The sequence below is a fragment of the Pongo abelii genome, chromosome 18, assembly GCF_028885655.2.
Source record: "Pongo abelii isolate AG06213 chromosome 18, NHGRI_mPonAbe1-v2.0_pri, whole genome shotgun sequence".
NCBI classification, from domain to species: Eukaryota; Metazoa; Chordata; class Mammalia; order Primates; family Hominidae; genus Pongo; species Pongo abelii.
Window position 1 is genome coordinate 32,305,145 of NC_072003.2, and position 27,851 is coordinate 32,332,995.

At 52.4% G+C, this 27,851-nt stretch overlaps 1 protein-coding gene across 3 annotated transcripts; it reads right to left on the reverse strand.

The window, feature by feature from the left end:
* On the reverse strand, window positions 1-27,742 carry MVP (major vault protein). Of its 3 annotated transcripts, none has more exons than XM_024233045.3 (15): window positions 27,537-27,742; window positions 17,242-17,439; window positions 16,820-17,015; window positions 14,053-14,176; window positions 13,843-13,974; window positions 12,092-12,186; window positions 10,941-11,177; window positions 7,442-7,723; window positions 6,060-6,304; window positions 5,788-5,985; window positions 3,135-3,521; window positions 2,046-2,162; window positions 1,747-1,873; window positions 643-831; window positions 1-267 (listed from the first exon to the last, which is right to left on the reverse strand). In XM_024233045.3, the coding sequence occupies exons 2-15, from the start codon at window positions 17,364-17,366 to the stop codon at window positions 40-42; spliced, it is 2,682 nt and encodes an 893-aa protein (XP_024088813.1). In that variant the 5' UTR covers window positions 17,367-17,439; window positions 27,537-27,742; the 3' UTR covers window positions 1-39.
* Between the last annotated feature and the right edge of the window lie 109 nt (window positions 27,743-27,851).

Below are 27,851 nucleotides of genomic sequence, written 5' to 3' on the forward strand. Positions count from 1 at the left end.
TTTTAAATGCCCAGAAACTTCCATTGTATTAATCAGGAGTTAGCGCAGCACAGGTACCACGTGGTTGTCTCCAGGAGCTTGAGGGGCCTGAGCAGACTGGGGGGATATCCCCTCCCCGGGACTGGGCCCACTGGCCACCCTTCTGCCCAGGGGCTGACCCTCGGGCCCCATCCCCAGCAGCCCAAAGGCTGTGTTGAAGAGGTTGATGGGAGTGGAGCCATCGGTGATGAGGGTTGATTTCAGGCCCAGGGACTGGAGCAGTTTTACCTGGAGGGTGAGAACAGGAGGAAGTTGAGATGGGGGTCAAACCCTGGCCACTTCAGAGTGACCCTCCTTAAGTCAGCTGGTTTGAAGGATCACCTCCCCTGCATCTGACCACCCTGCTTGACTGCCTTGGAAACGCCTGTCAGAATGTGTCCCATCCATTTCCTGTCTCCTCCGGAGCTCTGGCTCACTGCTGGGTCTAGTACAGTGGCTGACATTGATGCAGCATGACACTGAGTGAATGACCCACGATGCAGGGACAGGTCACTCACCCATCCCTTCCCCACCATCTTTCCAGATGTTGTGTTTTCTGCCTTGGCTCTGCCTTCCTGGTTCCGAGGTTGGTCCTGAAACCAATACACCTTCCCCAACTCTCACCTGCATCTCAGGCCCAGCCACAGCAAGGTCCCTGATGGTGCTGGGGCCTATGGCCTCTGTCATCTGCTTGAACTTCTTCACCTCCACTTCAGCCAGCTGCTGAGCCTTGCTCACCTCCAGCTCCAGCTGGGCCCGGGCATAGACCAGTTCCAGCTCTCGGACCTTCTGGACCCTCTGGAGCTCAGCCTCCTGGAAGGGGAAAAATCCATCATTCTTTATTTTTTGACCCAGGCTGGAATGCAGATCAGGACTCACTGCAGCCTTGAACTCCTGGCTCAAAGGATCCTCCTGCCTCAGCCTCCTGGGTAGCTGGGACTACAGGCATGTGCCACCACACCCAGTCAGTTACAAAATTTTGTTTTTGTAGAGATGAGGTCTTGCTATGTTGCCCAGGCTGGTCTTGAACTGGTCTTGAACTGACCTCAAATGATCCTCCCACCTCAGCTTTCCAAAGTGCTGGGGTTAGAGACCTGAGGCACCACACTAGGCCTCTTTTTACATTTATTTTTATTTACTTTATTTTTGAGATGGAGTTTCGCTCTTGTTGCCCAGGCTGGAGTGTAGTGGCACAACCTCAGCTCACTGCAGCTTCCACACCTCCTGGGTTCAAGCAATTCTCCTGCCTCAGCCTACCAAGTAGCTGGGGTTACAGACACATGCCACCACACTCAGCTAATTTTTTGTATTTTCAGTGGAGATGGGGTTTCACCATGTTGGCCAAGCTGGTCTTGAACTCCTGACCTCAGGTGATCCACCCGCCTTGGCCTCCCAAAGTGCTAGGATTACAGGCGTGAGCCACTGCACCCGGCCTCTTAATGGGATTTCAAGCATTAAATAAGATCATGCCTGTGAAGCACATGCGGCACTTGTGCCAAGGTGGCCAGTGCATGAGCGCCCAGCTGCAAAATGGGTGTTCTAATCCTTACCTTCCAGCAATGGAGTCAATGAATCCTACAAGGCAAAGGACTTTGCAAATGCAAAGTACTTGCATAGGGCTTTATGTTGGGGGACCTGGTGTCCTATACAGTCTCAGGGACTGTAGGGAATGGGCCTTTTCCAGGCCTCAAGGCCACCTTCTTCTTAATGCCTCCCCCCACCACTCACCGTCTCGATGGCCAAGGCCTGTGCTTTTAGCTTGGCCTGCAGCACGGACCCTTCTCCCTCAATCCGGGCTGCCTCTGCACGGGACTCGGCCTCCGCCTTGGCAGTCCCGGTGCTCTCCACGGCCATGCTGGGGAGAAGGCAGAGTCAGGTAAGACTCGGGAGACAGCCCAGTCCCCCCACGGCCTTGACTTCTGCTGTAGCCGTGCACTGTCTCATCGACACCCCACCCAGGCCTGCTGCCCACACCAGCTGCTGTCCTAAGACCCTCGGCCCCTGCCAATCTCTAGTTCTCAACCCACCTCAGAGCCTCCAGCTCCAAGAGTTCCTTGCGAGCTTTCTCAGCTTCTGACTGGTCCAGGATCTTCTGCCGCTCAAGCCGGCCGCGGGCTTCCTGCTCCAGTCTCTGAGCCTCATGCCTGGAGGAGACGGAGCGCAGGTGAGAGGCTGGCATGGGGCCAGAGCAGGAACAGGAGCGCCAAGGGCAGCAACCACCAACCAAACCCGTGCCCAGGACAGACCCCAGCCCCTAGAAGGCACCCGATATGCAACTCAACTCAGAATGGTATATCCGCCACAAGCCAGTGTCATTCTAGGCCGGACAAATGCAGGCGTGACTGCGGCCCCCTACTTTCACGCCACTTGAGTGGGAAAAGAACACGTATACAAGGAGGATTTCAGACAGTGACAAGTGTGGGAGAGACCAGGCAAAGAGGGTGCTATTCAGCTGTGAGAGAAAGAAAGTCTTCCCCAAGGAGGGGATCTTTGGGCTGAAGCCAGGAGGAGAAGCCTGCTTGGAAGGGAGCTCAGGGGCGGCGGGCGGAAAGCTTTCTGGGCAGCAGGAACAGCCATTGCAAAAGGCCTTCAGGTGGGTCCAAGTTGTGCATTGAAGGAGCAGAGGAAGCCAGTGGGGCTGGAACATGTTCTGGGGATGAGGAACATGGAAGGGGGAGGCTGGAAGGCAAATCGGGGGAGGCCGGCTGGACTTGCAGGAAGGAGTTTAGGTTTTATCACATGCAAGATGGGAGGCTGCAGGAGCCGCATCTGATACGTGCTTTTTTTTTTTTCTTTTTTTTGAGACAGGGTCAGTCTCCCAGGCCTGTTGCCCAGGCTGGAGTGCAGTGGCGCAATCATGGCTCACTGCAGCCTCAAACTCCTGGCTTCAAGTGATCTTCCTGCCTCAGCCTCTCACAGTGCTGGGATTACAGGCATGAGCCACCGCGCCCAGACTGATTCACATTTTAAGTGGGTCACCTGATCTGTTGGGTAGGGAATAGATCTTTGAGGGTAGGGATGGCAGCAGGCAGTCCATAAGGGATGCCAGCTTATCCAGTTCCCGGCAGTGGCCTGCCATGGGCATTATAGGCAGCCGAGCTCCCAGCCTCACTTACTTGGCCGCCGCTTCCTGGGAGTTGGTGGTGATCTCGATGGCCAGCTGGACGCTGCGTTGCAGGGCGTCCCGGGTCCTCTGATCCACAGGCTCCACTGACTGCACGTCCACACTGCTGACCACCAGCCCGTTTTGGGGGAAGACAGCCTGGTCCCGGGGCCTGGGCAGGGCCATGCCGTCGGGGCCCTTGGCTTCCGAGGTCTCAAAGCCAAAGACAGCAGCGCGAATGATGCGGGCTGAGTTCTTATGGAAGTCATCGAAAGTGACAGAGGCCACAGCCCCCCGCACCCGGGATGCGATGGCCTTGCAGGCATCACCTACAAAGTCTGGCACTGAAAAGAGCTTGGCCGTCTCTTGGGGGTCCTTCCGGTCATTCACCTGAAAGTGCCTGTGAACAAACAGGCCCAGAATGGGGAAGCTGCTTTCACCCAGGAATCTCTCTTTAGAAGAGACAAGGTCTTGCCATGTTGCCCAGGCTGGTCTTGAACTCCTGGGCTCAGGCAACCCTCCCACCTCAGCCTCCCAAAGTGCTGGGACTACACGTGTGATCACGCCCAGCCAGCAACTCTCTCCAAGAAGAACTTCAATACCCACCCTGTGTGGCCGGGCAGGGTCTCTCACAATAGAGAATGCTAATGTATGCCTGGTAAGGTCCTAAAAACTTAACACACGTTCTCCTTTAATCCACTCAGCCACCCTATGAGATGGCAATGATCACCACCCCCATTTTACAGATGAGGAAGTAGAGGTCCAGAGAAGTCAAGTGGCTGGCCCAAGACCTGCCGTATAACATGTGACAAGCCAGAAAGCTGAACCAGACAGCTGCTTCTGGGGCCTGTGCTCTTAACTATGATGCTATAGTGCCTGGGAATATGTTGGCAGCTGTCTGCCGCCATCAGGGCACTGGCTAGTCTCAGCTAAGAGGTGAGGGACATGCTTGGGAGTATTGAATATTCTTTTTGGAGACAGTCTTGCTCCGTCACCCAGGCTGGAGTGCTGTGGCACAATCTGGGTTCACTGCAACCTCCGCCTCCTGGATTCAAGAGATTCTCCTGCCTCAGCCTCTTGAGTAGCTGGGACTACAAGCTGGGACTACAGGTGCCCACAACCACGCCTGGCTAATTTTTGTATTTTTAGTAGAGACAGGTATTCACCATGTTGGCCAGGCTGGTCTCAAACTCCTGACCTCAAGTGATCTGCCTGCCTCAGTCTCCCAAAGTGCTGTGATTACAGGCATGAGCCACCACGCCTGACTTCTTTTCTTTCTTTTTTTCCTTCTTCCTTCCTTCGAGACAGGGTCTCTGCGGGTCTCTGTTGTCCAGGCTAGAGTGCAGTGGCACAGTCATAGCTTGCTGCAGCCTCAAATTCCTGGGCTCGGGCAATTCTCCCACCTCAGCCTTCCAAGTAGTTGGGTCTATAGACATGTATCACTATGCCCAGCTAGTTTATAAAATTTTTTTGTAGAAAGAGTCTTGCTATGTTGCCCAGCCTGGTCTCAAACTCCTGGCCTCAAGCGATCCTCCTGCCGCAGCCTCCCAAAGTGCTGGGATCACAGGTGTGAGCCACGGTACCCAGTCATGAACACTGTTTCTGTACATGACTTATCTCACCCAATCCTAATAGCTGCTATTGAGCTCTGACCAATAAAGGCACTGTTCTAACGCTCATTGCATCTTTTCAATGGCCTTGTGAAGGAGGTGATGCTGTCTTCCTCATGTTACAGATGGGGAAACTGAGGAAAGCACCCTGTCCCTTGCCCAGGTCCACAGGCTGCAAATAGCAGGGCTGGGGCGCAGGCCAGGGCAGTCAGTTTCAGAGCTTGAGTTCTCACCACCCCCTCACACTGCCCACTCCCGCCAGCTGTGTCCCATGCATCTTTTAACAGCCCGACAGTTACGCATTTGGCTGCACGCACACTGGGAGCTTAGCTGGGGTAGTGTCCTGCTACTGGATCCCTGAGTCCTGACCCCAGGAGGTGAGCCCACGCTTTCCCTGGATTTGCGTGAACTCCCGGGTTCCCTCTTGACCTCGGCACTGAATGAGGTGTCCTGCCCTCATGAAGAGCCCAGCACCAGCACTTGAGCAGGACTCTCCTTTTCTTGGGGTTCCTAGGCTGCACCCAGCAGGAACCCTCACCCACTGCTCGCCACCCAGTTTGTTTTTTTTGTTTTGAAACAGGGTTGACCAGGTGCAGTGGCTCATGCCTGTAATCCCAGCACTTTGGGAAGCCGAGGCAGGTGGATCACCTGAGGTCAGGAGTTCGAGACCAGCCTGACCAACATGGAGAAACCCCGTCTCTACTAAAAATACAAAACTAGCCGGGCGTGGTGGCACATGCCTGTAATCCTAGCCACTTGGGAGGCTGAGGCAGGAGACTCGCTTGAATCTGGGAGGCGGGGGTTGCAGTGAGCCAAGATCACTCCATTGCTCTCCAGCCTGGGCAACAAGAGTGAAACTCAGTCTCAAAAAAAAACCAAAAAACCAAAAAACAAAGAAACAGGGTCTTGCTCTGTCACCCAGGCTGGAATATAGTGGGGCCATCATGGCTCACTGCAGCCTGGACCTCCTAGGCTCAAGCGATCCTCCCACCTCAGCCTCCCAAAGTGCTGGGATTCCAGGAGTGCACCCCCATGCCTTGTCCCCGTTTTTTTTACCAGTTGTAGGCCAGCTGCAGTTGCAGTCTGGCATGATCCGCCGTTTCAATGGTGATGACGTCTGTGAAGAAGTCAGGCCCCAGCAGCAGGCAGAGCGCACGGCGGGCATGGGGACGCTTGGGCCGCCCAGCTGAGAGGGACAACACTGTGAACTGCTCCTCAGGACCCAGTGACACCAGCTCAGGCCCGAAGACCACGCTGCAGAGACAGCCGGGGGTCAGAGCCAGACCCATGGAGAGCCACTCCCTACACCCTGCCCTGCCAGCACTCACCGGGCTCGCTTCTCTCGGTAGTCATACACCTGTACCGCGGCGTTGTGGGGCACGCGGTAGCTGACCACACGGGTCTTGTTCCGGGGCGCCAAGGGCTGGAGGCTCTTAGCTGTGTCCTTCTCACCCCTGTCTGCCAGAGGGTCCTGCCCCTTGTTCAGCAGCTCCTCCACCCCGGGAGGCAGCTCCTTCTCCCACAGGACTTCGTCCTGGGTCAGCATGTAGGTGCTTCCAATCACAGCGCGCACCTTGGGACGAGGACAGGGAGGGACACTGCCCGTAAGGGTGGAAGGGAGGAAGATCCGCCCAGCTGTCCCGAAGCAGAGCCCATCCAGGGAAGGCGCGGCACGAGGTTAAACACCTTCTCTATGGGGAGGCCAGGCTCCACCTCAGGTTTGCCATCTGCTGGCTCTGTCATCGTGGGCTAACTACCTCACCCCTTGGGCTTCAGTTTCCTCATGTGTCAAGTGGACTTGACGGTGGCTACCTTGAAGGGTCTAGGGGTGAATGACATCTCACATGTCTAGCTCAAATAGCTCTTGGCATAGAGAAGGTGCTCAATGTTATTTCTAGAATCTTCCCTCATGGGGCAGTTTGGAGGGCACCTTGGGGACAGTGAAGTAGGCTGTGTACACAGATGCTCCCTCAGATTCCAAGCTGGACTTCCAGCTTGGATTCTTAGAGAAGGTTGGAGATGTGACCCGAGGTCAAATCAAGGTCAAGGTTTTAGGTGAAGCAGCAAAAATGAAAGATTCCACTGGGATATGGGCATGAGGGAGGAGGTCCTTCCTGTTCCCTGGCCACCCCATCCGACCTTTATGCTGGGAACCAGGTCTGCTGTGGGAAAGGGTCCCTGTCCTAAACCCCCACTTGTCCTCTTAGTGGAGGTGCTAATATTTTTTTTTGACATGGAGTCTCACTCTGTCACCCTGGCTGGAGTGCAGTGGTGTGATCTCAGCTCACTGCAACCTCCGCCTCCCAGTTCAAGCAATTCTCCTGTCTCAGCCTCCCAAGTATCTGGGACTACTCAGACCACCACCACGCCTGGCTAATGTTTGTATTTTTAGTAGAGACAGGGTTTCACCATGTTGGCCAGGCTAGTCTCGAACTCCTGACCTCAGGTGATCTGCCCGCCTCGGCCTCCCAAAGTGCTGAGATTACAGACATGAGCTACTGCACCCGGTCGGTTCTAACATTTCAAATGAGATATTTAAGGCAGAAGGATGGCAAACACTCCACATAGTGCTCTCCCCCAACCAGACAGCCCACCTGATATGGCTCTCCGTGCTGCTGAAGGCCCTGCCCACCTCTCCCACACACCCAGAGGAAGCCGCCACCAAGGCCAAGGCCACGTGGCAGCACCGCCACTCACTCCCAGCCATTACCTTTCCAGTCTTGACATCCTGCACGTAGATGCCCTCGTTCTCGTCTAGAGGGATGGCCTGGCGCTCCTCCACAACCTCCACTTTGGCAGATGGCACATACTCCAGGGGTCCGCGGATGAGCCAGCGGTCCCCAGCCTGGTGTGAGACCTTCTCCTCATCCTCCCCATCCTCCAGGGGCTGCAAGGCCCTCAGCAGCAGCCCCTGCTGCTCCGACAGCACATACACATCCTGGATGCCTTGTTCCAGCTGCTCTCCTGGCTGGAGGAAAAAAGACTTCTCTCCCTAGTGGGGAGACGTGAGGTTAGGGTCAGTGCCTTTAAGGTTGCGGGTGCTTCCAATGGTACCTCCCCAGTCCTGTGCTGTCTCAGGCCTGTGTGGAGGACAAGAGCCCCAGAAGCCCACCCCCACCCCCACATCATAATACAGTGAGGCACTGTCTGGACTGTGAGGCTCTACACAAACGCCTGCCAAATCTCATCTGGTCAAACGTGTCCTTGAAAGATTCCATAACTGTCAGGACCTAGATCCACGCAAGCTAAACCATTAAAAATCAACATGTTTTTTCTTCTTTCTCCCAGGCTTTGTTTCCTAGAGATGGTATAACCTAGGGCTTGACAAACTCTGGTTTTCAGGCCAAATCTGGATTCTGCTTTTTTTTTTTTTTTTTTGAGACAGTCTTGCTCTGTTGCCCAGGCTGGATAGTGCAGCGGCATGATCTCAGCTCTCTGCAGCCTCAATCTTCCAGGCTCAAGCAATCCTTCCACCTCAGCCTCTCAAGGAGCTGGGACTACAGATGTGCGTCACCACACCCGGCTAATTTTTGTGTGCTTCGTAGATGATGGGGTGTTGCCATGCTGCCTAGGCTGGTCTCAAAGTCCTGGACTCAAGCGATCTACCCGCCTCAGCTTTCCAAAGTGCTGGGATTATAGATACGAGCCACCACGCCCAGCACCGCCTGTTTCTTAAAAAAATTTTGAGATATAATCCACATAAGAAATTTTCCCATCTAGAGTATACAATTCACAATTCAGTTGTTTTAGTATACTCAAAGTTGTCCATCACTACTATGTTAAGTCTAGAGTATTTTCATCATCACCCTGAAAAGAAATCCTGTACCTAGAAGTTACTGCCACTCCCCACCCACCCCACCCACCACTAGTCTATTTTATGTGTTTACCTATTCTGGACATTTCACATAAATGGAATCATGCAATACGTGGTCTTTCATGTCTGGCTTTTTTCTTTTTTTTTTTTGGAGATAGAGTCTTGGCTGAGCAGCCCAGGCTGGAGTGCAGTGGCGGGATCTCGGCTCACTGCAACTACTCAGGTTCAAGGGATTCTCCTGTCTCAGCCTCCCGAGCAGTAGCTGGGATTACAGGCACCCGCCATCATGCCTAGCTAATTTTTGTATCTTAACAGAGATGGGGTTTCACCATGTTGGCCAGGCTGGTCTTGAACTCCTGACCTCAGGTGATGTGCCCGCCTCAGCCTCCTAAAGTGTTAGGATTACAGGCATGAGCCACTGCGTCCAGCCGGCTTCTTTCACTTAGCATAACGTTTTCAATTTTATCCATGTTGTAGCACGTATGTCATTATTTTTTGTGTTTTCCTAGAGACAGGATCTCACTCTATTGCCTCAGGCTGGAGTACAGTGGCACAATCATAGCTCACTATACACTCCACTTCCTGGGATCAAGCGATTTTCCCACTTTAGCCTCCCAAATAGCTGGGACTACAGGTATGCCACCATGCCTGGCCAATTTTTAAAAGTTTTTGTAAAAATGGGGTCTCACTATGTTACCCAGGCTGGTCTCAAACTCCTGGCTTCAAGCAATCTTCCTGCCTCGGCCTCCCAAAGCACTGGGATTATAGTCATGGGCTGCTGCACCTGGCCTGCCAGCCTGCCATTTCTTTCTTATGGCTGAATGATATTCCATTGTATGGATATGCTACAGTTTTTTATCCATTCATTATATATGTACATTTGGGTTATTTCTACCTTTTTTTTTTTTTTTTTTGAGACAGTCTTGCTCTGTCACCCAGGCTGGAGTGCAGGGTGTGATCTCGGCTCACTGCAACCTCCGCCTCCCAGGTTCAAGCGATTCTCCTGCCTCAGCCTCCAGAGAAGCTGGGATTACAGGTGCCTGATACCATGCCCAGCTAATTTTTTTGTATTTTTAGTAGAGAAGGGGTTTTGCCATGTTGGCCAGGATGGTTTCCAACTCCTGACCTCAAGTGATCCACCCGCTTTGGACTCATAAAGTGCTGGGATTACAGGTGTAAGCCACCGTGCCTGGCCTATTTCTAGTTTTTCTGCCTGTTTTTGCAAATAAACTATTCCAGGAGCATGGCAGTACTCACTTGTTTACGTAGTGCCCATGCTGCTTTCCTGACATAACAGTAGAGTTGAAGAACTTCCACGGAAACAATGACTCATGGAGCCTGGAGTATCTACCATCCAGCCCCCTTTACAGAATGAGTTTGGCAACTCTTGGTATTCCCACATATAGTTCAGAGAGGGGATGAGGTAGCGGGTGGGAGAGGGTAAACCAAGAGGTTTATTTTACAAAAGATGACAAAGCAAAGTGAACACCAGGATATTAAAGATGTGAAATATAGTCACTGCATGATAATTCAGTCCATTACAGACTGCACATGGTGGTCCCGTAAGATTATAATGGAGTTTTTTTGTTTGTTTGTTTGTTTTTTGAGATAGTCTCACTCTGTCGCCTAGGCTAGAGTGCAGTGACATGATCTCGGCTCACTGCAGGCTTGATCTCCGGGGTTCAAGTGATTCTCGTGCCTCAGCCTCCCGAGTAACTGGAATTACAGGTGCGTGCCACCACACACGGCTAATTTTTGTATTTTTAGTAGAGACAGGGTTTCCCCATGTTGGCCAGGCTGGTCTCGAACTCCTGACCTCAAGTGATCCACCTGCCTCGGCCTCCCAAAGTGTTGGGATTACAGGTATGAGCCACTGTGCTGGCCTATAATGAAGCTTTTATATTGTATTTTTACCTTACCTTTTCTATGGCTAAAACACAAGTACTTGCCATTGTGTTCAGCTGCCTGCAGTATTCAGGACAGTCACATGCTGCACAGGCTGGCAGCCTAGGGGCAGGCTACGCCATCTAGGTTTGCATAAGTGCACTCTTTTGCACAAAGACAAAATCATCTAAGGACTATTTCTCAGAATGTATCCCCATCGTTAAGTGGCGCATGACTATATCAGAGAGAGTTTCAGAGTCTCAGGCAGGGGGTAGCCAGGAGGCCTTCCCAGAAGGGGAATTAACTTCAGGTCTGAGGGGTAAGTCAGAGGCTGCCGGGAATCAAATGGGCCAGTGTCTCAGGCGTGTAAGAACTAAGCATGCAAAGGCACAGAAGGTGTTCCTAGAACGTGCGTCTGGAGGAGAGAAGGGAGAGAGGGCAGAGGGCCTCGTGCCACTAGAGGGCATACATCTCCCAGGGCAGTCCTCTGTGGGGGGTGTAGGGACCTCACCTTGACCACACGCTTCTGCCCCAGCTGATTCTTGCCATCTGGTCCGACAGGGTCGAGAATCACGCAGTAGTTGTGGGGGCCCAGGGTGGTGATGGGCACAACTCCCAGCACCTCCTCATGGACATCTGGCACGTGGGCCTCTGTGTCCTGCACTGTCACCAGCCACTCCTCCCCAGTGCGGCGGGACACTCCCCTGAAGTCTCGAAAGTTCCGCCGAGCCCGGAGGTGCAGGGCTGTCTGCAGAGCAAGGTGTTGGGTATTTGAGTGACCTGCCTCCAACTTCACGGGATCTGTGAGCCCCATTGGCCACCAAACGCTCCCAATGCTCCCAGATCTCAGAGACAATTTCTACCAATCCAGGAATTTTTTTTTTTGAATCGGAGTCTCGCTCTTGTTGCCCAGGCTAGAGTGCAATGGTGCGATCTCAGCTCACTGCAACTTCCGCCTCCTAGGTTCAAGCGATTCTCCTGCCTCAGCCTCCTGAGCAGCTGGGATTACAGGTGCGTGATACCACGCCCAGCTAATTTTTGTATTTTTTAGTAGAGATGGGGTTTCGCCATGTTGGCCAGGTTTGTCTTGAACTCCTGACCTCATGTGATCCTCCCGCCTCAGCCTCCCAAAATGCTAGGATTACAGGCATGAGCCACTGCACCCAGCCAGCTTTGTTTTTTTTTTTTTTTTTGAGACAGGGTTTTGCTCTGTTGCCCAGGCTGGAGCACAGTGGCATGATCATGGCTCACTGTAACCTCCGCCTCTGGGGTTCAAGCAATTCTCCTGCCTCAGCGCCTCTGGAGTAACTGGGATTACAGGCATGCTCCACTACACCCAGCTAATTTTTAAATTTTTTGTAGCGATGAGTTCTCACTGTGTTGCCCAGGCTGGTCTCAGACTCCTGGCCTCAAGTGATCCTCCTGCCTCAGCCTTCCAAATTGCTGATATTACAGATATGAGCCATTGCACCCAGCTCCAGAAAGACTGTTTAACCCTTCAGATGATCCAGAGTACTTGGGCAATCTGATCTCTGAATTTTTTTAAGTGACCCTAAAATGATTGCTTCTCTTTTACTCTCATGCCGTTCTACCACCATTCTCTGCCACTTGGAGGGTTCCCTAGCCCCAGGTCCCTTAAACCACAGCCCCCAGAGCACCAACCTTTTCCGTAAGGATGACGGCGTCCACCAAATCCAGAACCTCCTCAAACACCGCTGGGAGGTACGCCCCTACTGTGGTGACCAGCCATTCTTCCCCTGGGCCAAGAGTGGAGGGTAAGGGACAAGGGTCCTCCAGCCTGCTCCCCACCTACCCCTCCCCACAGCCTAGACACAGGGGATTGACAGATTTCATAGGCAAAAAGATGGCACTGACCCCAGGCTCAAGGTCCTGACTGCAGTCCTCTTATTCATTCTTTTGAGGCCAGAGGAAAACAAACCTCCACCCAGTTGAATTTTAAAAGCTTTTTTTTTTTTTTTTTTTTTTTTTTTTTTTTTTTGAGACAGAGTCTCCCTCTGTTGCCCAGGCTGCGATCTCAGCTCACTGCAACCTCAGCCTCCTGGATTCAAGTGATTCTCATGCCTCAGCCTCCTGAGTAGCTGGGATTACAGGCACGTGCCACCACGCCCGACTAATATTTGTATTTTTTGTAGAGATGGTGTTTCACCATGTTGACCAAGCTGGTCTGGAACTCTTGGCCTCAAGTGATCCGCCCACCTTGGCCTCCTAAGATGCCCAAGTTGCTGCTATGCCAACAGCCTGTTCTGCCTTCTCTAAGCTCCAAAGACCAACTTTTGTCCTTCTGCTAAAACAGGCAGTAGAACTGCCTCTGTTAGAGTTGTGGATGTCCTTTGGTTTATTGGAGAAGCCAGAGTGCCTGGATGCAGGTCCCAGCCTCACCTTGCCTGGCCACACCCCAGGGCAAGCAACCTGCATTCTGCATCCCAGTTTTGATATATAGAAAGTGGGAATGGCCGGGTGCGGTGGCTCACGCCTGTAATCCCAGCACTTTGGGAGGCCGAGCCTGGTGGATCACGAGGTCAGGAGATCAAGACCACCCCTGGCTAACATGGTAAAACCCTGTCTCTACTAAAAAAAAAATACAAAAAAAAAAAAAAAATTAGCCAGGCATGGTGGTGGGCGCCTGTAGTCCCAGCTACTTGGGAGGCTGAGGCAGGAGAATGGCGTGAACCTGGGAGGCGGAGCTTGCAGTGAGCCGAGATCACGCCACTGCACTCCGGCCTGGGCAACAGAGCAAGAGAGCAAGACTCCTTCTCAAAAAAAAAAAAAAAGAAAGTGGGAATGGTAGTACCTCGGGGTAGTACCTCTGTTGCCCAGGATGGAGTGCAGTGGTGCAATCACAGCTCACTGCAGCCTCCACCTCCTGGGCTCAAGAAATTCTCCCCCTTCAGCCTTCTGAGTAGCTGGGACCACAGGTATGTGTCACAACGCCAGGCTAATTTTTAAATTCTTTGTAGAGATGGGGGTCTCACTGTGTTGCTCAGGCTGGTCTTAAGCTCCTGGACTCAGACGATTCACCCACCTTGGCAATGTGCTGGGATGACAGGTGTGAGCCACTGTACCTATTGGCCTACATTTGTCAACTGTATTTGAACATCTGCTTTGTTGATCCAGAATCAGGTAAGTCATGGCCACTGCCCACAGCTCATGGTGAAGGTGGGGAAGGAAAAGCCACATCCGCATGGTTATGGTCACATTTTCCAACCCAAGTGGAAACAGCATGAAGCGGGGGTGGCAAAGGAAGAGCAGTGGGCAGCCCTCAACAGCTTTCAAAAGATGCCAGGAAAGTGCCTCTCTGGGGCTACAGGAGGCTTTCCTCAACCTTCCCCTGCTTCCCCTGCAGTGGGGACCCCTCCTGCCCACCCACCATCATCACCCCTTGGTGACCCCACCTGTCACCCTCTCCTTGCCATCCCGGTCCCAGCACTCCTTGCGGGCCCTCAGCCGCAGAGCCTGGTTCTGCCTGATGATGGTGGCCTGAATGATCTCCACGACCTCCACTTCCTTCCGGGGGATGTACGTGCCTGGGGAGGGAAGGTGATGGTCAGAAGGTATCAGGGCTATGGCAGGAAGGCAGGGAGCCCTATGGGGACAGAACTTACCAGGTCCCTCGAAAAGCCACTCATCTCCTGCCACCACCTTGTCTCCATCTTTATCCTCAAAATCAAGCAGCGCCTTTAGATGGAGGGCAGTGTTGGGCAGAACCACCTGCAGGGGTGTGATGTCCTAGTGGGGAAGAAGGTGGGGACACAGAACCATCAGTGCTGTGACCCCAGGGCCAAGCCTGGGTCCACAACATCCATCTCTGTATGTGCTGAAATAAGACTGGGGTGGAGGGGGCACAGTGGCTCACACCTGTCATCCCAGAACTTTGGGAGGCTGAGGTAGGAGGATCGCTTGACCTCAGACATTCAAGAACCAGCCTGGGCAACATAGCAAGACCCCATCTCTAAAAAAAAAAAAATGTAGCCAGGCACGGTGGCGGCACACACCTGTAGTCCCTGCTACTCCAGAGGCTGAGGTGGGAGGATCACTTGATCCCAGGAGGTTAAGGCTTCAGTAAGCTATGACTGCACCACTGCACTCCAGCCTGGGCAGCAGAGCAAGACCCTGTCTCAGGAGTTCAGATGAAGGAGGTTAGAGAAGGCCCTTTGAACTGAAACTGGGGCTCAAAGGAAGAGCTGGCTTTTTTTTATTTTTGGAGATGGGGTCTTCCTGTGTCATCCAGGCTGGACTGCAGTGGTACAACCATGGCTCACAACAGCCTCAATCTACCAGGCTCATGTGATCCTTCTGTCTCAGCCTCCTGAGTGGCTGAGATTACAGGTGTGTCACCACCCCCAGCTTTTTTTTTTTTTTTTTTTTTTTTGAGACAGAGTCTTGTTCTGTCACCCAGGCTGGAGTGCAGTGGTGCGATCTCAGCTCACTGCAACCTCCACCTCCCAGGTTCAAGTAATTCTCATGCCTCAGCCTCCCAAGTAGCTGGGATTACAGGCACATGCCACCACACCTGGCTAATTGTTATATGTTTAGTAGAGATGGGTTTTTGCCATGTTGGCCAGCCTGGTCTCAAACTCCTGACCTCAAGTGATCTGCCTACCTTGGCCTCCCAAAGTGCTGGGATTACAAGCATGAGCCACTGTGCCCGGCTGAACATACTTAAAATGAAAGCTTAGGCAGGGCGTGGTGGCTCAAACCTGCAATCCAAGCATTTTGGGAGAATGAGGTGGAAGGATCGTTTGAGCCCAGGAGGTCGAGGCTGCAGTGAGCTATGATCACCCCACTGCACTCTCGTCTAGGCAACAGGGGGAGATCCAGGAAAAAAAAAAAAAAAAAAAGGCCAGGCGCAGTGGCTCATGCCTGTAATCCCAGCACTTTGGGAGGCCAAGGCGGGTGGATCACGAGGTCAGGAGATCAAGACCACCCTGGCTAATATGCTGAAACCCCATCTCTACTAAAAATACAAAAAATTAGCCGGGTGTGGTGGTGGGCGCCTGTAGTCCCAGCTACTCGGGAGGCTGAGGCAGGAGAATTGCGTGAACCTGGGAGGCGGAGCTTCCAGTTAGCCAAGATTATGCCACTGTACTCCAGCCTGGGCAACAGAGTGAGACCCCATCTCAAAAAAAAAAAAAAAAAAAAAAAAGGTACAAGAATCCCTATATACTTTTCACTTGGATTCCTTAAGGGTTATTGTCTTAATCATTCTTCATTTTCTCTCTACACACACACTTCTTCCCCTAAACTGTCTACACCTAAGTGGACATGAAGGTCTCTAAAAGTTCCCCATGTCCTGCTATTATGCTTTCAGGATCAAGCAGCACTGGTTAGTAAAGTCAGTAAAAAAACCATTAAATGGGGCTGGGCGTGGTGGCTCACGCCTGTAATCCCAGCACTTTGGGAGGCCGAGGCCAGTGGATCACGAGGTCAGGAGATCAAGACCATCCTGGCTAACATGGTGAAACCCCATCTCTACTTAAAACAAACAAACAAACAAAAAAAAACCATTAAATGGCCAGAAGGTAAAGGTGGAAGAACAGGTAAAGGAATGAAGGTGGGACACCCACCTGCACAGGCCCAGGCCTGAGGCCAGCAGGGACAAGAGCCTGGCTGTAGGTTCAGGCCTGTGATGGCTTCTCCTAAAACAGGCACAGCCTGGGGCCTGGGCTTGTCACTGCTGCTTTGGCACCGCCCACCAGTGCCTGGCACTGGGTGAATGAACTGCTTAACCTTGGCACATGTCATTTAATGCCAGACTGGCTGGGCACTTCTGGTAGGCTCTGGAGCCTGGGAAGGTGAGATGGGCCAACAGTTCTCAGAAAAGAAGCAGGTGTGTTTGGGGCATGTGTGGAGGATGGGGGTGGCTGGAGGTGAATGGAGGTACAGTGAGTCAATTCTACCCTTGGTGAGAGCCAGCAAGTGTCTCTCCCCACCCCTCCCACCGCCCTGGTTTGTTTTCCCTTTAGAACTCAGTACAGGCCGGGAACAGTGGCTCATGCCTGTAATCCCAGCACTTTGGGAGGCCGAGGCAGGTGGATCACCTGGGGTCGGGAGTTCGAGATCAGACTGGCCAACATCGTGAAACCCTGTCTCTACTAAAAATACAAAAATTAGCCGAGCGTGGTGGCGGGTGCCTATAATCGCTGCTACTCGGGAGGCTGAGGCAGGAAAATCACTTGAACCTGGGTGGAGCTTCCAGTGAGCCTAGATTATGCCACTGCACTCCAGCCTGGGCGACAAGAGCGAAACTCTGCCTCAAAAAAAAAAAAAAAAAAAAAGAAAAGAAAAAAAGAAGAAGGAGGCAGCAGTACAGAGCCCGAGGCAGGTGGAGGACAGGTAGGGTGGGGCATAGGGAGTAAGGAAACCAGGTACCTTTTCCAGCACCTCCCCTGGGTACAGGGGGAAGGGGTCCTGGGCCAGCCGGATCTCGAGGTCAGCATGGCGAAGCCGAACTTGCCCTGTGACATCAAACAGCACCAAGCCCTGGGCATCCCGAGACACAGGGTTGGCCACTGTGCAGTAGTGACGTGGGGGGACGGTCACCATGCGCATAGGGGCAAACAGTACCCTGCAGGAAGATGAGAAGAGGTGTGAGGACCTGGGACCAGGTCTCCACTACCAAAGAGGACACCAAATGAGAGAGAAACCTCTCTATCACCCAAGTGAGGGCCACTCCTGCTTGGGAACAGGGAGGAGGATAAGGACCATCATGCCAGCCAGACTAACAGGCCCCCACATCCCCAAGGATCCCCCACATCCCCAAGGATCCCCCACAGCCCAGCCCCCACACCCACCTCTCATTGTCCTGCCGGATGTAGGTCTTTGGCCCGACCTCCACATGGGACACATTGCTGTTCTGGTCCAGCACATGGATATAGTGGTATGGGGGGATGCGGATGATGAACTCTTCAGTTGCCATGGTGACTTCTAAGCCCAGGGCTCACAAGAAGATGACTGGCAGGTGGAGAGGACACAGGATGAACCCGGGGAGCCTGGGGTGGTGCAGGCATGAATCTGGAGAGAGGCTCTGGGTGGGATACGGCCCTACCTCCTCCAGCCAGGCCACTGCACCCTTCCCTGCCTGCATCCGCATGTCCACTGCTCCCTGTCTTCACCCCACCCAAGACGACACAGCCCATCCTGACCTTACCTTTGCCAAGAACTGCTTGATGCAGTGAGCCACAGAGGCCCAGGGTTCCTTGCCAATTCCTTTCCCTCACTCCCATCAACTACCTCCCCCTACACTGCCACCAGCACTGCAAAGAGCTTCAGATCAAGGTGCTCCCAGTCTCTAAGGTGGAGAGATATAGCAAGCTAGGAGACTGGGGAGCCATGGAGGCGGTGACGTGGCTTTGCCCAGCACGCAATGGGCAGCTGCTCTGAGGAGCTGCCTGGCTCCTCCAGAGGGAGGCAGCCCTTTATTTCAGAGAATCCTGAGGCCCCAGCTGTATTCAAATGTCAGCCCATAGCCAAAGAATATCTGTATGTCTCAGGTAGTCCAGTGGCTAGGATTCGGCCATAAACAAACAAAAGGAATGTTTACATGAGCTGTGTCTATGTTCCCCCACCTTTCCTATGCTTTAGTAATCCTGGGCTGAATGTGAAGACCTAGTCCACTGTTCACGAAAGGGATCCCAGATGGAACTGAGGCTTCCATAGAACCAGCTACATTAGTAACACTGCAAATCACTCTGGCCCCCTCCTCCCCAGTTCTCTCTCACCCTCAGCTCCTGCAGTTGTGAGCAAGGGTAGGGTGGAAAAGAAGGAGAAGGGGGATGATTATCATGTTCCACCCACCCCATCCCACCTGCTTCTGAATCCTGAGTGGTTTCACCCAGTGCTTGGCCTGTTCGGGAATGTCACATGCCCTACCTAAGCCCCACCCCTGCCCCCAGCACTTTGGAATTTGGACATGTCCCTTTAAGTCACATAAATGGGACCAAGTTTACTAGGTGCTCCAGAGCCTCATCCTTAAGAGACACAGGTCAGACTTTTTTTTTTTTTTTTTTTTGAGACGGAGTCTTACTCTGTCACCCAGGCTGGAGTGCAGTGGTGCGATCATAGCTCACAAAAGCCATGCCTCAGCCTCCTGGGTAGCTGAGACTACAGGTGCATGCCACCATGTCTAGCTAATTTTTTTTTTTTTTTTTTTTTTTTTGGTAGAGATGAGGTCTCATTATGTTGCCTAGGCTGGTCTCGAATTCCTGGCCTCAAGCAATCCTCTTGCCTCTGCCTCCCAAAGTGCTGGGATTACAGGCGAGCCATCACACCTGGCTGATGAGGAGCCTCTTTTGTCTGGTGGTGCCCTCAAAAATGTCTGGCCAGGACAGGTGCAGTGGCTCATGCCTGTAATCCCAGCATTATGAGGCAGAGTGAGACTCCATCTCAAAAAAAGAAAAAAAAGAAGTGTTTCCTCATCAATTCCACCATCTACCCAGCCTCCAACCCAAGGTGAAAAATACAAGTGAGGGGAAGAAGGCAGTGGCCTGGCCGAGGAAAAACAGGCAGGAGCCATAGATTACAGAATAAAGGCTGGATACAGCCCAAGAGGAGTTATACTTGAGCCCCACGATCTGTAAAACTTCAACTTTTTGTTTAGAAATTGTGAGTCTTCACAAAATCCCAATTCCTGCTTCACTTGAAGAATTAGAAGACCAGCAATACAGCCTACAGTCAAGCAGCAGCTGCCCCATTTAGATGGAACACAAGCTTTCCCACCTACCACAGTCCCCACCACCCCCTGCTGCCTTACAGCTATGCCATTGCACTGCCCGGCTCTTGTTTAAAAACCCTTTAACTTGGCCGGGCGTGGTGGCTCACGCCTGTAATCCCAGCACTTTGGGAGGCCGAGGCAGGTGGATCACCTGAGGTCAGGAGTTCGAGACCAGCCTGGCCAACATGGCGAAACCCCGTCTCTACTAAAAATACAAAAATTAGCCAGGTGTGGTGACGGGTACCTATAATCCCAGCTACTAGGGGGGCTGAGACAGGAGGATTACTTGAACCTGGGAGGCAGAGGTTGCAGTGAGCAGAGATCGTGCCATTGCACTCCAGCCTGGGCAACAAGAGCGAGACTCCCATCTCAAAACAAAACAAAACCAAAAAAACCCTTTTACTCAGCAGCGTCCAATAGAGCTTTCTACAATGATGAGAATATTCTAAATCTGTGCTGTCTTTGGACTAGCCACATCCACATATGGCTCCTGAACACTTAAAATGTGGCTAATGGCCGGGCATGCCGGCTCACACCTGTAATCTCAGCACTTTGGGAGGCTGAGGTGGGCAGATCACGAGGTCAGGAGTTTGAGACCAGCCTGGCCAACATGCAGAAACCCTGTCTCTACTAAAAATACAAAAATTAGCTGGGCATGGTGGCACGTGCCTGTAATCCCAGCTATTTGGGAGGCTGAGGCAGGAGAATTGCCTGAACCTGGGAGGCAGAGGTTGCAGTAAGCCAAGATCTCACCATTGCACTACAGCGCTGGGCGACAGAGCAAGACTCTGTCTTGGAAAAAAATAAAATGTGGCTAATGCATCTGAGGAACTAAATTTTTAAGTTATTTTTTGAGACAAGGTCTTGTTCTGTTGCCCAGGCAGGAATGCAGTAGCACAATCATGGTTCACCGCAGCCTCAACCTCCAGGCTCAAGTGATCCTCGCACCTCAGCCTCCCGAGTAGCTGAGATTACAGGCACGTGCCACCATGCCTAGCTAATTTTTTAATTTTTTTTTTGCAGAGACAAGGTCCTGCTATGTTGCCTAGGCTGGTCTCGAACTCCTGGGCTCAAGAAATCCTCCCGCTTCAGCCTCCTAAAGTGCTGAGATTACAGGTGTGAGCTACCGTACCTAGCTAATTTTAATTTAAATTGCCAAATATGTCTGGTTGATCCCATATTGGACAGTAGAGCTCTAAATAGTTGAGATCCAGAGAGGGACAACGAATCCTTTAGGGCCACAAGCAAGTTAATGGTGCTGTCGGGACTAGAACCCTGGTGGAATGCCTGGTCCTGTCTTTCTAGAGAGGCATCATGGTCCTGTGGTTCGGGGCACCCATTCCGACCCAGACTGCCCGGGCTTACAACTCTGATCAGCTATTTTCGTGTTTTCATATAGTTTCTTCACTGCCTTGCCTCATTCTGAAAGAGGTCACAGTTTTGGTCTGTTTTCCTAGCACACTTACCACATCACAGGGAGGTTATTCTGCTGCTCATTCTTTCATCTTGCAACTTTGTATGACATCTGACCTTGATCTCATTTTCTGTTGCTCATTTTTGCTCAAAGTTACTTTCCCTTTGCTTGTAGGAGGGTGGCTTGTCTAACATCAGAGCTCCCTCTTCTGCGGTTTGGGAACACAGGGGCTTGCTTTCCGATGTCCTGGCTCTGTTCCTCTCGCCACTCTTATGGGGACCTTGTCTTTTCTTCCTATTGCCCTGTCCTGCTCACCTTTGATTCCATCCCCCAGTTGCTCCACAATACGGGGCTCTGTTCTGGAAAGACAACTTCCTAGAATCCAGAGAGCTGGGACTGCCTAGATCTGGATTTTTTTTTTTTTTTTTTTTTTGAGATAGAGTCTCACTCTGTCGCCAGGCTGGAGTGCAGTGGGGCAATCTCGGCTCACCGCAACCTCCGCCTCCCCAGTTCAAATGATTCTCCTGCCTCAGCCTCCCAAGTAGCTGGGACTACAAGCGCCCGCCACCATGCCCAGCTAATTTTTTGTATTTTTTTTTTTAGTAGAGACGGGGTTTCACCACGTTGACCAGGATAGTCTTGATCTCTTGACCTCGTGATCCACCCGCCTCGGCCTCCCAAAGTGCTGGGATTACAGGCATGAGGCACCGTGCCTGGCCTTTTTTTTTTTGAGATAAGGTCTTACTTTGTTGCCCAGGCTGGAGTGCAGTGATCACAGCTCACTGTAGCCTTGAACTCCTCAGCTCAAGGGATCCTCCCATCTCAGCCTCCTAAGTAGCTGGGACTGTAGGTACGTACGGCCACGCCTAGCTAATTTTTAATTTTTTGTAGGCATAAGGTCTTTGTTGTCCAGGCTGGTCTCAAAATCCTGGTCTTAAGTAATCATCCAGCCTTAGCTTCCCAAAGCACTGGGACTACAGGTGGAGCCACTGCGCCCAGCCAGGATGCCTGGATCTTGGCTCTCACCCTTATGGGATCAGTGATTTGAACAAGTCCCTTGACCACCCCGTGCCTGTTTCCTCATCTACAAAATGAGAATGGATAACATCATCAACCGAGTTAGCACATAAAGCACTGGGAACAGAGCCTGGCTCTTCATCTGTACTCTGTTTGACTGCAGAGGAGGGAAGAGTGCCTGAAGCCCAACTTTCCTATCCAGTGAGGGATCTAGGGAATATAACCAGTGCCGGGGGCTCCCCACCTGACCTGGCATGCTGGTTTAAGCCTCAGTTGTTTACTGGTCAGTGGCTTGTTTCACCCCAGCTGCAGGGATGGAACAGCAAGTAGGGGCTTCACTGCCAAGTGAAGCTTTCTCCACTGCTCCCTTGGAGGGTTCTCCGCAGGGCCGAAACCTGGCCAGGAAACCAGATGGGAGAAGAGGAAGGGCTGGGGCTGTGAGCGGAGGTATGGACAGGGCTCTGAGGCCCCCCAGGGAAGATTTGAACTCTAGAAGGCTGTGCAAGGTTGGAAGCAGGCTCTGGGAACAGCCTCCATTTGGTTCATCAATGGATAATCTCCCCAACACCCCCCACAGCTAAGGCCTCTCCACCATCTGCCGCCCCAGCTGGGCCCAGTCAGGGGGTCTGAATGCCTCGCCCAGCTCAGTGACTCAGCAAGAGTCATCCTCACGGCTGGACTCCTGCCTTGTTCTGAGGCCAAGCCCTCGGCAACTGCCCCTGCATCAGCACTAGGACCCCACCTCACCTCCCTGACCACCCACCTGCTATGCCCTAAACCTGGGCCTTCTGCCTAGACCACCCAGGACAGGTCTTGCCTTCTACCCTCGCCATCCATGGAGGTGAGCCAGGGAAACCCTTTGACTCAGGCAGCACATTGGTGACAAGTCTCAGATTGAGGTTTTTGTGATTTCCTTCCAGATGACATGCGCAGTTAGAGCATTTTACTTAAAATAGATCAGGGCCCTCAAAAGACAATAGCAAGGATTGTGTTGACCTTTGGAAGGCTCTGCCCAGCCCTCAGGCTTGGCCCCTGCTCCCCAGATCCACTCATCCACCCAACTTCCTTCAGTCTCTGCTTCTGAGACCTGCCCTAGTCGGCTCTCAGTGTAGACGCCCAGTCTTGCCTGATCACACCTCCCTCAGGTGTCATGAGGCTCCTGCAAAGAACCACAGCCAGCTTTCACCCCAAATCCCACCAGGGTCTCTCCCACCATGAGGGTAAATAGGCAGGAACTAAATAGCCTGTCCAAAGCAGAAACCAGGTTCATTGTCTAGTTAAAGGAGGGGCTCTTGCCTGAGAGAGGTGGCTCACACCTGTAATCCCAACACTTTGGGAGGCTGAAGGTGGGAGGATGGCTTGAGGCCAGGAGTTCAAGACCAGCTTGGGCAACATAGCAAGGCCCCATCCCATCTCTTTAAAGTAAGAAAAAAAAAAAAGGGGTGGGGGTGAGGAGACCGGATCAGACTCTTCGCTCAACAGTAAACTTCTGCTACAGCAAAACTTAATAAATAAACGAGTCATGAGTCACTACTTCCCAGAGATCTTCAGGGTCAACTGTGAGTAGCTGATGTACTGAGTCTCTCTTTTTTTTTTTTTTTTTTGGAGACTGTAGCCCAGGCTGGAGTGAAGTGGTACAGTCTCGGCTCACTGCAACGTCCACCTACCTCCCAGGTTCAAGCAATTCTCGTGCCTCAGCCTCCTGAGTAGCTGGAATTACAGGCACATGCCACCAAGCCTGGCTAATTTTTTGTATTTTAGTAGAGATGGGGTTTCACCCCAGGGTGGTCTCAAACTCCTGAGCTCAGGCAATCTGCCTGCCTCAGCCTTCCAAAGTGCTAGGATTACAGGCGTGAACCACCATACCCGGCCCCTAGTGAGTCTTAAATAGCAATTGACCAAGTGACCACACTGCCTATGGGGTCTGCAGTAAGTAGAGTGGTACCACCTGGAGGCTTGTTAGCAACGAAGCCTGGGGCCCCACCCCAGAGCCACTGAACCTCTGAATCTACCGGCATTTTAACTCGACCCTCAATGACTTGCATGCACATTAACGTTTGAGCAGCTCTGGTCTAAAGCAGAGACTCTTGGCTCAGGCTACACACTGGTCAACTGGAAATCTGTTTTTTTTTTTTTTTTGAGATGGAGTTTCGCTCTTGTTGCCCAGACTGGAGTGTAGTCACGCCATCTCGGCTCACTGCAACCTCTGCCTCCCGAGTTCAAGCAATTCTCCTGCCTCAGCTTCCCAAGTAGCTGGGATTACAGACGTACGCCACCACACCCAGGTAATTTTGTATTTTTTTAGTAGACAGGGTTTTGCCATGTTGGTCAGGCTGGTCTCGAACTCCTGACCTCAAGTGATCCACCCACCTCGGCCTCCCAAAGGGCTAGGATAATAGGTGTGATCCGCCGTGCCAGGCCTTCTGGAGACCTTTTTTTAAAGCCACCCATCTCCAGTGATTCTATTTAATTGGTCTGGGTGAGGTTCACCCATTGCTATTGTAAAAAGTTCTTCTTCTGACTTTTTTTTTTTGGGGGGGGTGAGTCTCGCTCTGTCACCCAGGCTGGAGTGCAGTGGCGCGATCTCGGCTCACGGCAGCTCCGCCTCCCGGGTTCACGCCATTCTCCTGCCTCAGCTGGGATTACAGGCGCCCACCACCATGCCTAGCTAATTTTTTTGTACTTTTAGTAGAGACGGGGTTTCACTGTGTTAGCCAGGATGGTCTCGATCTCCTAACCTCGTGATCTGCCTGCCTCGGCCTCCCAAAGTGCTGGGATTACAGGCGTGAGCCACTGCACCTGGCCTCTGACTCTTAATATATATCCAGGATTGAGAGCCAGTGGGAAAATGTCACTCCAGCAGGTTTTATCACTGCCAGCATGCTCCTGGGCCACTTACTAGCCTCTGAGCCTTCCTCTCCAGTGAGGTGAGAATAAAAGTGACTGTTGACCAGCCTTGGTGGCTCCCACCTGTAATCCCAGCACTTTGGGAGGCCAAGATGGGAGGATCACTTGAGGCCAGGAGTTCAAGACCAGCCTGGGCAACATAGGGAGACCCTGTCTCTATAAAAATCAGAAAAAACATTAGCTAGGTATGGTGGTGCACACCTGTCATCCCTGCTACTTTGGATGCTGAGGTGGGAGGATCGCCTGTGCCTGGGAGGTCAAGGCTGCAGTGAGCCGTAAATGGAGCACACAAGTGCGCTCTAGCCTGGGCAAGAGTGAGGCCATCTCAAAAAAAAAAAAAAAAAAAAAAAAAAAAATGACCGCTCTTCAAGTCAAAAGTATCAGAGACTGGAGGGTCTCTGGTGCACAGTAGGAACTGGGAGGAGGATAAAGACCAGTTTCAGGCCGGGTGCAGTGGCTGTAATCCCAGCACTTTGGGAGGCCAAGGCAGGTGGATTGCCTGAGCTCAGGAGTTTGAGACCAGCCTGGCCAACATGGTGAAACTTTGTCTCTACTAAAAATACAAAAATTAGCCGTACATGGTGGCAGGCAACTATAGTCTCAGCTACTCGGGAGGCTGAGGCAAGAGAATTGCTTGAACCAGGGATGCAGAGGTTGCAGTGAGCCGAGATTGCGCCATTGTACTCCGGCCTGGGGGACAGAGCGAGACTCTGTCTCAAAAACAAAAACAGCTCCGATTGCATGCTGCTCATCAAGGGCAGGGAATTACACTCATTCTCCTCCAGCCCCTTCCCTTACCCAGGTCCAGGCAGCCTTTGTCCCCAACCCCGGGACTCTTGCTCCAGGCAGTCCTGAGGTTGGAGGTAAGGTTGGTGACCCGGCCCTGCCCCGCCCCCAGACCTTCCCACAGCTTCAGGTTCAGGAAAAGGCACATGAAGTTTGGTATAAACAAGGACACAACTTCACGGAGTTTCTCACTGATTTAGGTTAAATATTCTAGTCTTTAGAGAATGGGTCACATGACTCAGGAATTGCCAACAGCCTGTTTTCACCCTGCGGCTTCCTGGTTTACCCACTTTAGGAGACGATTAATGGAAATTGAGACTCTGTCTCATAAATTGCCTTCTTTTTTTTTTTTAAAGCAGCAGTTTTAGAAACTTTTCTTCCCAAGGAAATTGTAACTGAGCTCCAGCCTAACTGGGCCACTCTGTGGGAAGGGGAGCAGCCTGGTGGCCTTTGGGAGGTGAGGGGGAGACAGAACAGCTCAGCCAGCCCAGACCTCCACTTGTCCTCCCTCCTCCCACTCCTGCCAATTAACACCAGTCACCAGAGGCAAGAACCGCCTAGATCAGAAGCGACCCAGGAACCAGGCTTCAGAACCCCTGATCTTAATATTTTCTCAACTTGCCTAATCATAGGACTGAGCTGTAATTCTTTGAAAAACAAAAAACAAAAAACAAAAAACAAAAAAACCCCAACCACACACACACAGAGACAGAGTCTCGCTATGTTGCTCAGGCTGGTCTGGAACTCCTGGCCTCAAGCCATCCTCCCACTCAGGCCTCCCAAAGTACTGGGATTACAAGCCTCAGCCACCGCATCCAGCCCTGAGCTGGAATTCTTAACCCCACTCCTGCTGCTTTTTGCAGGCCTTACTTCTGACTCACTGGGTCTAAGTTTCTGGGAGAGAGCCTCTGGACCCTGTGTTCTAGGCAAACGCCCCTAAATAACAGCTCCCACTTCCGATGAGCTTAATCTGTGCCAGGTAGTGTTAAGTGCCCTCAATTAACTCATGTTATCCTCACAAGAACCTGCAAGTTAAGAAACTTGCCCAAGAGCACACAGTTATCAAAGGATGGAGCCGGAAGTCCAACCTGGGTATAACTGTAGAGGCCACAAACTGGGAGGCAGTGGCTTCTCAGGCAGAAACACAAAGATTCTAAGCCAAGAACAAGGACTAGAGGAACTGGGTGGGGCTGTGTACTGCCCAGATGGTGCCAATGGCAGTTCAAAGGTGAGTGTTTCCTGTAAGCTGGGCCAGCGACCAGCCTCTGCTCCCCTAGAACCTGGGAGGGCAGCACCCAAGATAACCTGAGCACCCCGTTACCTTGGAGCCCTGAGGCTGTCTCTGGGCCACCCACTCAAGGTGGCCCCCCTACCTGTTCAAGGCTACATACAGAGGGCTGTCCTGCCCAAACAGCCACACCCCAGGGCCGACCCAGTGCTCTGTGTACCAAGGGAGTTTCTGGCAGAGCCACCTGATACCCCACGTGACAGCCGGCCTCTCCCCCATCACCCAGGGGCAACCCAGGCAGAGAGCTGAGAACACAGGGGCAATAAGCCTCGCTATCACCTCCACCCCCAAGTGCTTGGCTCCCAAGGGACAGCTCTAAAATCCCCAGAATCTCAGGCTGGTGGGTCCAGCTGAGAATCCTAGTTTTCACTTTCTCCTCCCAAAAAGGAAAGAACCTTGGTCACTAAATTCTATGCCTTCTGGAAATCACTCTGCTAATGACTTCCCGAATGATCAATTGAGGCCAACAGCTGGCCCAGCCCTGCGTGGAGCAGTAAGAAACCCTCATCTGTCAGAGTTAAGGGGCCTGAATGGGTACAGGTCACATTCTTGGAGCTCAAGGTGACAGGCCAGAGCCCAGGTCCCCAGGACAGTGCAGGCGAGTAGAGCAAGCACCAATCTAGGGCTAAGATGGGGTCTGAATGACCCTGTAAGGTTCCCCACCTGATTTCCCAAATGGGACCCTGAAGTCAGAGACAGGCCTGAGAGTTGCAGGGGGGTGGGGGACCGGTGTTGGTGTTAATCTGCCTTTACTTCAACACCCAGAAACCGCCAACTATTGGAAAGTGAAACCTCCAAAAGCAAAGCCACCACCCATCCCCCTTTCCCACTCTGATTCAGACATGTTTTCCCTGCCCCAGCACAAGCAAAGCCCTTGAAAGCAAGACAGGACTAAACAGAGCCTCAAAGGATACAAAGATCTGCCCCTGATTTGGGGTTTGGGGGGCTAATACAATGTACTCACATCTAGAAGTGCAGGTAGCTGCAACAAACGCCTCGGATGGGGAACTCTCACCCTGCCTTGGGGATCACTTCCCGGCAGGGCAAGGCAGGCCAAGCCCAGGGGTGGGACTTGAGAGTTAAAGGGCCCGTGCAGCTGGTTCTCATTTTATCCTCCCGGCTGCTTCTGCTGCAGCTGAAGGCACACTGCTCCCTGCGTGCTCATGAGTTTCTGCCTTGGAGCCAGCTGGCTGCACTGGAGTGGGACTGGGAGGGGTTGGAGGGCCCGAGATGGGACAGGTGCTGACTGAGGGCACCTCTGCCCATCTGGCTTTCATTT